At 40.3% G+C, this 12,455-nt stretch overlaps 1 protein-coding gene across 1 annotated transcript in view; it reads right to left on the reverse strand.

The window, feature by feature from the left end:
• Positions 1–12,455, reverse strand: part of tyw1 (tRNA-yW synthesizing protein 1 homolog (S. cerevisiae)) — a 94,123-nt gene that overhangs the window by 59,956 nt on the left and 21,712 nt on the right. The window contains exons 9-11 of the mRNA XM_050066591.1: positions 8,175–8,227; positions 7,973–8,091; positions 4,829–4,938 (exon numbers count right to left, since the gene is read on the reverse strand). Coding sequence (XP_049922548.1) covers positions 4,829–4,938; positions 7,973–8,091; positions 8,175–8,227 — 282 coding nt within the window. The remainder of the gene's footprint in view (positions 1–4,828; positions 4,939–7,972; positions 8,092–8,174; positions 8,228–12,455) is intronic.

Raw genomic sequence — 12,455 nt, forward strand, 5'->3', positions numbered from 1 at the left:
CTAACAGTGTAATATCCCAGCACATCATCTTGTGTCAAGAGGAGTTCAACACTGGGTCTTTAAGGGTCAACATAGACAAGCAGTGTCGTGCTCACACATTTTGTGGAACAAGTGCTCAAGTGATGTGCACACAGGCGGCAAAAAAAGTTTATGCACTTGCAAAGTATGCCCTGCCGAGAGGTTTCCATATGTCTGCCAGCACCAGAAGGGCTCTTGAGGCCTTAGTATGTACAATACATTTGTGCACAGTAATGTGTAGAGGAAATATGTGTGTAGCTTAGAGTTGTCTCAAGATCAATACCATATGTACCTCGCAGCTGCTACACATTCACTTTCTACATTTATTGGTTATGTTTAACAGGCAACAAGAAAGAAAACAATGCCACATTGTGCATGCTTTAATGGTCTAAACAATATATGGCCATTTACAAACAACAAATCTTTACACTGCTCTCTGAATAAATAAAACAATAAACCAACCAATCTACCCTCCAAACGAGAGAAGGCCTATGTTCATTCTGCTTTCCTCTCGTCTATTTGCTCTCCTCCTCCCCTTATTTTCTTCTCCTCTTCTTTCTTTTTTTAAATAATAGCATACTAATTCTTATAACTATCTTCTAATTAAGCTTTAAATATTATTAAAGAATCCCAGAGAACAGACACATTCAGCGGCTGCAGCTTCGCACTCCTCCTCCTGCACTCTTTGTACATGGCATGTTCATGCAGAACCAAACCGCATGTCAAATTTGTTTGAATGAATTATCAGATCCATGGTGGGGAGACATAAATATTATTTTAATTTAAGTTGTATGCAGCTCTCAGTCATACAACAGGCTTTCAATTGAGAACTAATTACATGGGCCAAATTTAAAACCTAAAATAAGAAATTATTAAAAGAAAATGGAAAAAATGTCTCGCAGAAAGGGCACTTTTCATGTCAGAGGTTAAAAGGGCACCAACTGGGGTCCATCTGTGCACATGCCTGCAGACAAGAATGTCATTTAACACAACACTCTATTGAATTTTCTATGCATTTTCTTACTACGGGCCTCTTGGCTAGATTGCTACACTCAGATAGCAGGATTCAGATGTAGATCACTCTGAAGTCTTTACAGAGAGAAGGGCATGACAAACTTAAGTGACAGCTGTCAGGGCAAAAAACTGCTTTTTAATGTATTTAAAAGGCGACAATAACATCTCAGTATAAACTGTTGCATGATGCAGAAAACAGCCATGTGATGAGACCTTTTAGGCGGTACATCATCACTTTATCACAGCAGAAACCAACCTGTTTCATCACACTGTGGGTTTTCAGAGGCATTGTCTGGATTGTTCATTGAGCCAGACATTACAAAACGTATCGCTGTCAATGGTAAATGGAGTTGAAGGCTGCCTAATGTGATTCTGTAGTGCAACTGGAAAGAAAATTATAGATGATAATGAGACTATAGGCTTGTGCTTTGCTCTGGTATGTTTCTAATTATAAATGCAAAGCTTTGCCTTATAAAAGCATCTGAAAATGGGCTTTTCATTATTTTCCGGACAAAGCGCCATAACTGTAATCCCTTTTGTGACAAACGCATTATTTTCACTTTAAGTGAACTAAGAACCAGCCTATTGTCAATATAAGCTTATGTGCACTATTGTTCCATTATAATAACATCAGGAAATTACATTTTCTGTGATGACACGCATTACACTACATCATGAATAACTGCTCTGAGAATGATATTAGCTATAAAGAAGCCCTTTGAAGAAGATATGTCTCAAAAGCTTTCAGCATTTGGCATTTATATCATTTCCTGAGTACAATTGCTTCTCTGTTTTATAATGGGATCAGCAGTGGCTTCTGAGGTTAGAGAGGGAGCCTTCTCACTGTGAGGTCGCAGGCCCTCAGAATACTTTGGCTGCAAGTACACTCATACACGTCGGCTAGGCAATCTTTGATGTCAACCCTCTGTAGATTTTGTCAAATTTAAAGAAGTTCACTACTGAAAAAATGGTCTTTTCATAAAACTGGGCTGTCTATAAAGTAGAGAGACACATATACTTTTGAAATTGGTGCTGCATGACCAGAGAAAACAGAGAAAATCAGTGTGGCATTCCCTTTGGCTCAAGAGTAGGTAGAAAACCTATAACTACCAGAATGCAATGTATTACACCGTATCAATAAACACTCTCACTGGTGGACACCATTATGCGAGCTCTTCTGTTTGGACACAGAAAACAATACGGCGGCCAGCTGGTAAGAAACGTTTTCCTATTACAGTTACACAGAAAGCTAAATATGTTTCTGAAAACATTTGAGGAGAGAATCAGAAAATGCAGTCGGGTTGGGCGATATTAAAATTACCCTGTTGACAATATTGCTTTAAGGAAAACAAAAATGTACAAAATTATTGTCCAAATATATCTGAGGAGAGAGACACACATAGGCACAAATATTTATGGACTGGAGATGCATAAGGTGCAATAACGGTAAATGGCCACAATGTACAGGCAGTAAGTGCTATTTTACAGAGATATCAGATGAATCAACTGGTAAGGTCATTTTTATTTAATAACACCATTATCAACATAACGATAATAATTTTGCTTTCAGCTACACAGTAACAACAAGTCAAATTTCCCGAGTATCACAATATGAATTTTTCATATCATATTAAAATGATGCCGGTATTATTATGAACGAGATGATACTGTATGGCACACCACTATTGCTCATCATACAGTAGTAGGAGTTTCTCTCTGGCTGCTCCTTGTGGATGCCATCAGGGGCAGATCTGTGTATTCTGCTGGATGGTGAGCTCTAAGATGGGAGTTGAAATCTGTGGTGTTTTAATCTTTAGTCCCTATTTGTTTACCACAGAGCTTACAAATCACTTTGTTCACATTCTCTGGCTCTCATTTTTCTTTTGCTTTAATCAAGAATCGCCAAACAGGCACATTTGTAGTCTTTTTTTCTGCTGCATTTCAAAGGAGATTCAACTATAACGTAGCTGCCACGCTGTTGCTTTGTCACTCGTAGTGTGAACACAGTCTGGGCTAACATTACATGGGTCATTATGTACAATGTTAGACATATGTTAGCCTGCTGTTACCTGTTTTTGATACGCTACAGAATTCATAACACGCCTAGCATAATTCAATAGCATTCTGTTTTCATGGACTCCTGAGGACAACTGTTGTGACCATCCATTGTTGTGTTGAACAATAAATTTGTCATATTGCCTAAGTTGACAATGCAATAACCCAATCTTACTTTATATTTGCTTAGCACTGCCTAGTTTTACCGTTTGATTGGATGATTTTCACTGGCAAATGAGCAGTGAGATCTGGCTGCTGGCCACTGTTCATTTACACACACTACCAACACTGTTATGATACAAACTGTCAAGGTTTCCCTTAAAAGCTTTGCATTATAGGTGAACTCTTCAAAGTAGGCCACAATGGCGGTCAGTGTAGACTATGGATTCCAAAGAAAAGTGTTGGTACTGGGTCCTTTACTAGTTACAACAAAAAACAAATAAAAGAAAGCATCAACTGAACTGAAAAGAAGACAGTTTGGCAAATTGAGTTTGGGCTTAACAGAAGTGGTGTGTGTATTTGTGTGAGAGTGTGCATCTGTGGCTTTGGCTGTGCGGACAGGGGTCTGCAGGATAAATTAGTTCTGAATCTCAACAGGCTGCACAGCCACAGCCATGTCACAAAAAGTAAGTGTTAAAACTTTGCAGCATACCTGTAACAAAAAACTGGATGTAATTTGGACTGGGGCAGTGCGGTGCTTACTGCTGTACTGCAGCTTTCACGTGAAAGAGGCTCAAAATACAACACTGCTGAGATGGTGATAACTGTTCATGCTGTTTATGTGTGTGGTTTATAATTCTGTCTTTTAAAATATCAGTAAGTAAGTAATCACCTCAGGTCGGTCAGGACATTTCAAAGATTAAATCATTCATTGTTAAATCGAAAAATGTATAGAACTAGATTAATCGTTCAGAACAATAAACATAAGCTGCAGTGAAGATCTTGTTTACAACCCTTAAATCCATCTGGAATACAAACATTTTTCCAATCAGTGCTTGTTTGCTTTAATAAATGTCTGATAAAAGTGTCACCACCATGTTTTGACAACATTCCTCAAAACCTCTCAGAGAGAATCTGCTGAGGGAATATTTACACTATGATCACTAAATTCGGTTTTCACTGAGCTCTGGGAGTCCAACTAGTTATCCTCAGCCAATGCTGGTAGCAGCCAGATAAAATACATCCCAAATGCCAACAGTTTTACTGCAAGTAGTAATACTGGAGCCCCAAAAGTGTGGCTACAGCGCTAATTCTTTTATTATAAACCATTATAAACTGTAATTCCAATATAGCTGGTATCCTGTAGAACCCTCAGTGACGTTACAGCTCAAATGTTGATAGGTTTTAAGAAAATATAGTGTAGTTGTGACACTGACACAATGGAGGTGCCAGATGGGGAAATTAAATTGTGTGTGTGTGTGTGTGTGTGTGTGTTGGGAAGTGACTGATGAGGTAGTAGAGCAAAAATGTGATGAAACAGCAGACGAAGCATCAGATCTTCACTCTGCTTCATTACACACAGCATTACAAGAGGTCATGAGCAGTAAAATGAAGATGCAAAGTGTGTGCTATTATGTCCATGTTTATTCCTACAAGGAATAGGAAGGGATTAAAGTTTATGATGTGAACTCAACAGTGTGACTGATGGATGGATAATCAAATAGCCAGACAGACTGCTAGAGTTATACTGAGAGGTGGAACGGGACAGAATACTCATGTTTGACCTGCTTAAAGGACAAACCTCTGAACTGTCGAATCATGCTCTGGTGCTTCTCCAAGGCATCCTGCAGGATCTTCTCAGCAGGGTCCATCTTCCAGCGCCACTCTGTGCCCACAGGGTTGGTGTGGTGTCTGTTAGTGGGGCACACAGATAAACAGATAAGGAATAAAAGCACACATACTGCAACCACTCAGAAATGCTACTATACATCTTGATCATTTATGCCTGCTTTAAAATTATGTGGAAAAGCTTGCAGAAAAGCTTGCGAAAAAGCTTGCGCAGAGCTTCAACAGAGCCGCAGAGGTGGTTTGCAGGGCTCGCAGAGAGCTGCAGATATGCGCCTCCTGAAAGATGTGTCTACATGCAAGGCACTGCAAACACCACAGAAGTTTGAATGGACATCAGAGCCGCAGAGGTGGGATGCAAGAGGTGCATGCACCAGCCCACACAGAATGCACAGGCGCAAAAGTAAGCATAGGTACAAACTCAAAGCCAGTATCGCTCCAAGGCACTACTCTAATTTAGACAGATTTAGGCTATTAGCTGGGGTCATTTGTCTAACACACATTCCACTTGATTCAGATGAGCATCCTTCTAACAAGGTGCAAATATATATAGAAATATAATATAATAAATTAGAGCTGTTGCGGTGGAGGAATTTCCCCCACGGTGATTAAGCGTGGCTCGACAGCTGCCATTTTTTGTTGTCTTTGCGAATAACTTCATTTATCCTGATTTTGGTGCTTTAAGCTTTACTGTTATCATCAGGTTGCTGCTTTTTATATGACAAAGATGACAGTTTTTAAACAAATTCATTGTTAGATGCAGAACACAGGGGGGCAATAAGGTGCAATAAGGAGTGCAGCATTTTTTCAGCTGAGATGTTCTGGTTGCATCGGGTTGCTATGACAGAATATCTGCAAAGGTAAAAATGTCAGCTCAAGGTAGGTTCTGCTCTGGAATAAGGGAAGGATGAAGCATGATGGGAGAGAAGACAGACCCACCAGTCTGTGTGGGTTCAGTATTAATTTCTCCTTCAATGTCGTTGTTGTTTATCAATGTGACGATGGTCTTTGTGGTATTTGTCCCACCCCTCCTCCACTGTGATTGAACAGCTGGGTAAAAAAGTGACAGTGATGCGCTGCTGCAATGTTTTACCCAAACTTGTATGTTTTCTACCCTAGACGACCAGAAATGACGGCAAACATGCAGCGCTCAGCACAGAAGGGACGCTCAGGACCTTGAATCGCTACTGGAATTGTCGCATACTGTAAATACGCAGCGCTCCAATGAAAAATAAAGACAAAACATAAACAGTTGTGGCAGTTGCTTGCCATCCCCTGTGGTTGTCTTGTGATACAGCAGTTATTGTGATAGCCCTATCAGACTAAAAGTGAATTATATGGGCTGCGCTAATTCTCACACTATAAAAACATATAAAGTGAAAGAGTGCATTATACTGTAAAAAAATGCACCTCCTTTGGGTGTTGATAACACCTTATGACTGTCTAAGTGTGATGTCTAGGTGCAACAGCAAATTCTCAGGCATTACAAATGTCAGACAGTCTGTTGCATGCATATGCACACGCTCACACCACACATTCTTGCCTTGCACAACAAATTTCATTCCACCTGTTGTTACAAAGAGGTGGATGGCGATGGCAGCTGCAACAATACATCTGTGCCCTAAATTGCTTACTTCCTGTCATCCCACATAGCTGCCTGAGGGGAAACTGGCATATCTGTGGTGACAGGGAGGCAGTTCACCACAGCACATTCTGACAGCGACCTTTCAGTGCTTAACACAGTCCCCTTTTCAAATGGAACTTGAGGGCAGTAAAAGGCCCAGTCTCTCGCCAATGTCATGATGAATCAGTGTCCACCTTTAGGCCTCGCAGTTATGCTGGCCATTAGTTTTCTGCACCTAAATCATTAACTTGTTTGCCACAGAAAGATCATCACTCAGTGTGAGCGTGATGCTGACTAACAAGGTAAACATGTTAGGTTTAACAAGAAAAGGAAAAACTAAGCATGCAATAACCCTCAAAAGCTATTAAAACTCTGAGAACCCTGCTCCCCTGTGATAGATTCCACTATGGTTCAAGTAGCAACATGCTGCACTTTTAAAAAACATAATCTTTAACAACATGTTAAAGTTTTAACGTGATTTAAAGTATTTATAAAATCAGTAAAGGAGTATAGCAAAATGGATACCAATAAATACCACAATGTTAGAGGTGCTGACCCGGACCTGAGACGCAGTGATCATTCACAGCAATGGACAATTTAATATAGAGATGCTGCACACTTAAACTTGTTTTTGAAATGCACACTAAAAGATATAAATGAAAAAACATTAATGCTGGTGTGACACCTCGTACCAAATTTGATTAAATACGTATTTCTTCTTGGGTTGAAAACAGCTCAACACGCCATCTACTGTTTTAAATCCATGAACCTTGCAAGGCCAATGCTGCCATAGAGATAACCAGTTGGGGCTTACAGGGAAGGCTAGCCTCTGGTCGATGTGCAGAGGGACTAGTAACTTTGATAAACTACCATTTAAGCAACCCTGTTAACTTTCATTGAACAGCAGCCAGTTTGGGAGCAAGTGGCATTGATGGGAGTTAGACCAAAAAACAGTTGAGAACAAACATGTTTTCAGCGAGGTACTCAATACCTGTGGTCAATTCGGGTAAATTTCGGGTAAACGACCATTGCTAATAACAACCTACTTGCTATTGGTTATACTATATGTCTTTTCCAGAAAATATCACAATATAAAATCTGTGTTCTCTGTTTAAAAAGTACAAAGATATAAAGATAGCAAGTACTTATCCATCTTTTAAGTGGTTATGTTTCCAGTCGAGCGCAGAGCTGATATATGACAGTGCATATATTGGACGCTTGTTTGTGGTTAGGATACAGTCTAATTACATCCCACTCAGGGGGGGCTGCTGGGTCAAGTGCGACACCTGGTAGTAAAAAGTAGTATACCTGTCCAGGTTTGGCGCAACATCAAACCAGTTTGCAAACTTTTACAGTGGCCCGACCCTAAACTGCACCTTTAAGATAGTCAAGAACTAGACTATCAGTCTGATCAGAGCCATAATCAAAGTCTGTCTCTTTGAAACCATGCAGTCATGTTATTCTTCAGGTACATACCTCCAGCAGAAGACACACTTGTTAGCACAGGCCAGGCTGGGAGTAGTCTCCATGCACCGGTGGGACTCAATACCATAGAAAGTGTGCTTGTAACAGCCTCCTCTCCCTCGCAACATAGACTAACCAACAGAGAAAACACCTTTAATGTGATTCATGCTTTCAGTTGCAAAAAAAGTTTATTGAGAAAAGTGAATTCCATTACCTTGGTCCATCGACAAAGCTTTACTCCTGAGTGACTTCCAATCAGTTTGTACCCTGCACACAAAGAGAAAGGACAACAAGAGAGAAGAATGAGGCTCTCAGTCAGTAAACACCTCTTTGACCCAGGACCACATAGGTCAAATTCAGCACACAACTGATACTTAGAAACGTGGAGATCACACTTTCATTGAGTGGTACATAAACAAAGCCCCGCTCAACATTCACAAAGTCATATCCATTTACAGTCCTCTGCTGCCACTGTACACCACCAATAAAGCGACTAGCAGCAACTCAAGGGCACATCAGCAGGAGGAAGGAGGGGATGTAGTTTCAAATTCTCTTTGAGCATAAAAGGAGGATAAAATGCTTCAAGTTCACTTTCTTCACAAGTCAGCCTCTCTATCCTCTTATATTACCACGGCCTAATACCACTGGCTATGAATGGCCATGCTTGGGTGAGTCCTGGCAGGCTGCTCTGTTTTTTTATTTTTACATATCCTCCTCTGTGATGTCTGTCAAAGAGAACACCTTCATCTGTATCAATTATTCTGCTCAGAAATACCAGAACATGTTATTGGGATTGCTTCTATGGGGAATCAGGATCGGCTCACTTTTAAAGTCCCAACATTTAAAGAGACTTTCTGGTTAAGCCATGCAGCGGAGAAACAGCCTGACGTGGAATTCAGATAGGAACTCTTTATTTTGAAACCTTATGTGTTTTGCTGTTAAACCTTTGTAGTTGGAATATCTAATTGAAACACAGCAGGGGATTTGTGTCAGGGTGTGTGTGAGCTCTCACAGCTTTCACAGATCTCAGGTTTGATGCTAGATGACTCGAATACAAATTGTATTCATCAAGGCTGTTTAGAGTATATTAGGAGAAAAGGCTAAATGGTGAAAGGACTCATTTTTGATTTAACACCTGAATGAAACAGCTTGCCATTTATCAAGGTCATTCTTTTGTTAAGCAGAAAAATCACTGTAACTACAAATGCACCAACACAGAATCCAATTTCTGTTTTGCCCAAACACCTAATGTTTGTTGTGCCTTTTCCTCTTTGGGGCAAAAACATGCTGACCAGCTTCAAATTGTTTTCCAACCTGAAAATAACTTAGCATATGTCCTCTAACCTCGCTCTTAGCAAATGCAAGACACATAACAATATACAATCCCAGGCCAAGACGGCTGTGGAAACCACAGTCAAGAACTGGACCCACTGGCAGTTTATTTAACCATTAATGACCTTAATGTAAGCAATGTTCCCCCTCTTGTGTTTGTTAGGGAAATTGATTTCCAATGCCTCCATGTCCTTCAATGTGTCAGGGGAGAGGATCGAGCCAAAGTGAGGGGGAGGTGGATGGTGAGAAGAAAAGAAATGTCTTTGTATTTCTCCTTTCTCTGGTATTCCTGAGAAATGGCATCTGCTGAAAAAGTACAAGATGTGCTATGAATACTTGTACTTCAATGTGTGAGGCATCAATACTTGAGACAAGGGGAAAATAACAAACACTTTGCCAGGAGGAATCATAACAAAAACAATAAAGCATGATGACAAAACAGTTAATCAAATGCATGTATGTGTGTGTGTGCTCCTGTGTGATGCCTGTTAGGCAAAAAGAAGAAAAACTAATTAAAAGGTATACTATCCAGGATAGTCTGTTACAGTTTGTAAACATGCTCGCCAGCCAAAGTGAAAGTAAAAGCCAATCCCAGACTAGGTCTCGTTTGGCGTTTCGCCGGTGCTGTGTCTCTTGATGCCTGCTGGTTACTGGCACCCGGTCACTACTAGGGCTGAGTATCGTTTTAAGAAAATATGATACCAGTACTAATACCAGTACCTTTAAAGTGATACCAATACCAATAGAAGTAATAGAGCATTCAATACCAATAATGTGAATGGAGTGGTGTGTAGTATCGCCATACTTTCGAATGCTCTGGTGGCATCTTGGAACGCTGAACCACCAACTCTGTCAAATACACCGCTCCAGCTTCACCACAACACAGACTGTATGGATTGCAGCTGCTGGGAGTGTGAGCTCTACGCCAGGGGACAGGTGGGAGTGTCCATCAGCCACACACACACACAGTGACAGGGCTAACTGTTAGCATCACATAGCTAACATCACCCAACTGTTATTAATGGGTTTAAGGATAGAGTTTGTTTGGTTTAACGGTTGGGTATGGATGTTAGCTGCTAGTGCTGACGCTGAACTGACTGTTAACTGGAAGAAGAGCAGCTCGTCGTCTGGAGAAGTGAGAAACATACATTTTTTAAAATTCCCTCAGTGTTCACTGCTCTAGGGATATTAACCGGGAGCTGAATTACCCGCAGACGTGTCTTCCTCCCCAGAACAGACAAATCAGGTGATTAAAATCAGCAAAAAACACTGGATAAAGTAGTTTCGCGTTATAAATCAGTGTTTTTCAGATGCCGCTTGGCTCATCGTCAAGGGGCTGAGAATTACAGTAGCCAATGCAAAAATGCAATACACAAAACGCAAATGGGCCTAGCTAGAGCAAGTGTTTGGTTTGTCCGTTCTGGGCTACGGTAGAAACATGGTGGTGCAATATGGCAAACTCCATGGACAAGGACCCGCTCCCTGTGTGGATATAAACGGCTCATTCTAAGGTAATAAGACATTGATTCTTATTTGGATTATACACTAAAAAGATATTATTATATTACATTTCATTTCTTCCAATATATATATCCCCTAAATCCTACACACTGGAGCTTTAAATGTGGAGTACTATGTTAAAACTTTCTTGGACTTTTCACAGGAGTTTCAATAGATGTGTGACTTGTGTATCCATGTTATGCCAGAAAAAGGCCATTCAGGAAATACAGCCTTTCAAGACCCAATATCATTAAAACAATGCCAAAACTTTCATCCTTTATTCTTTTATTGCAAATAAAACAAACCGTCTGCCGGGGCCGAGTGTTGCCAACATAAACACCATGAAGCAGGTCAACATTTGGTCAAATGAAGTGAAGTCTTGCTCACAGAGTCCTATTTATAGAGTGTTGTGTAAGCTAACAGTGGGGGGTTACTGGCATGTGTTATACTAGTAAATGGACTAAATAGAAAGAAATAGTAAAATGTTTTAGACAGAACTAATGAGTCAGTAGCTGACGCTCTGAGGCTTTGTGAGAGGCAACACCTACACAGAGAACATATGCATACACAACACGTAGCTTCATTTACCACAACACCATGTGCAGTATCATAAATATTGAGCCATACTCCATGTCAAGCATTCAAACAGAGCCCCACTTCAGTAAATCCACTTTCACAAAGGCAGGACTAGATAATTTCACATATTCTTAATCCAAATTTAAATCTCACATCATTTTTTATCATTGTCTGTGTATGTGTAATCAGAGATATTTCAGTGAGTTAATGTTTGGTCCTCAAATGGAGACAATAGGCAAAAACTATAGTATTTTAAGGTGATTACAGTGCGCAAGTCTGTACGTTGAATTAGGGAAATTTGTAAACACTACCATGTTGACACCAGCTAAGAGTACTGTAGCTTTGTTGAGATTTTGGCGTGGGAGGAGAGCAGTGAGACTCTTGGGAATGCACCCTGAGGACAGGAGGAGGCAGAGACGCTAATTGGACTGCAATGCATCATTAGGTGCCATTAGACAACACACATTCCCCGGCACCACACCTATCCTCATGTAGCACCTCTGACCAGCTTTAATTTCTCTGTCAGAATGTTGAAGAAAAAGGCTGGAACACAGGATGTAATCCCAGCAGCTGACTGACTCTAACATCATCCAAGAAGAGGTTCCAGTGTGTTTCTTCTTTCTGCGTGTCCGCCAAAATAATCAGCATTTGAGGTCAACAAACAGCAGAGATGAACTGATTGCAATTTTCTTAACCAATTTTTAAAGTTTTTAAAGTCAGTGCAGGTTTGGCTGATTCAAATTGGCTGTCTTTCTAAGATCTATAATTTTCAGCGTATTTGGAACTATTCTTTAAAGCTGCTGGAAACTTGGTATGGAATAGTAAAATTGCATATATGATATCAAAGATTAGTTGTCTGCTAGTTACTGTGACTAATCAGCTAACTAGTAGCCTGGGGCAGACCATCCATATTTGTGGTTTTTATTCAGTTATACCTCCTGGACTGAGAAGCTAAGTGTTTTAGCTTCTTACATGAAACAGTGAGCATTAGCTTTGCTATGACACACTTCTGAGCTACTTTTATTAACTCTGTCTTTAACACAGATTTGGGTGGTGTACCCAGTCTCCTAATTAGCTTAACACAGTA

This window comes from Epinephelus moara, chromosome 2 (assembly GCF_006386435.1).
Source record: "Epinephelus moara isolate mb chromosome 2, YSFRI_EMoa_1.0, whole genome shotgun sequence".
Lineage (NCBI taxonomy): Eukaryota > Metazoa > Chordata > Actinopteri > Perciformes > Serranidae > Epinephelus > Epinephelus moara.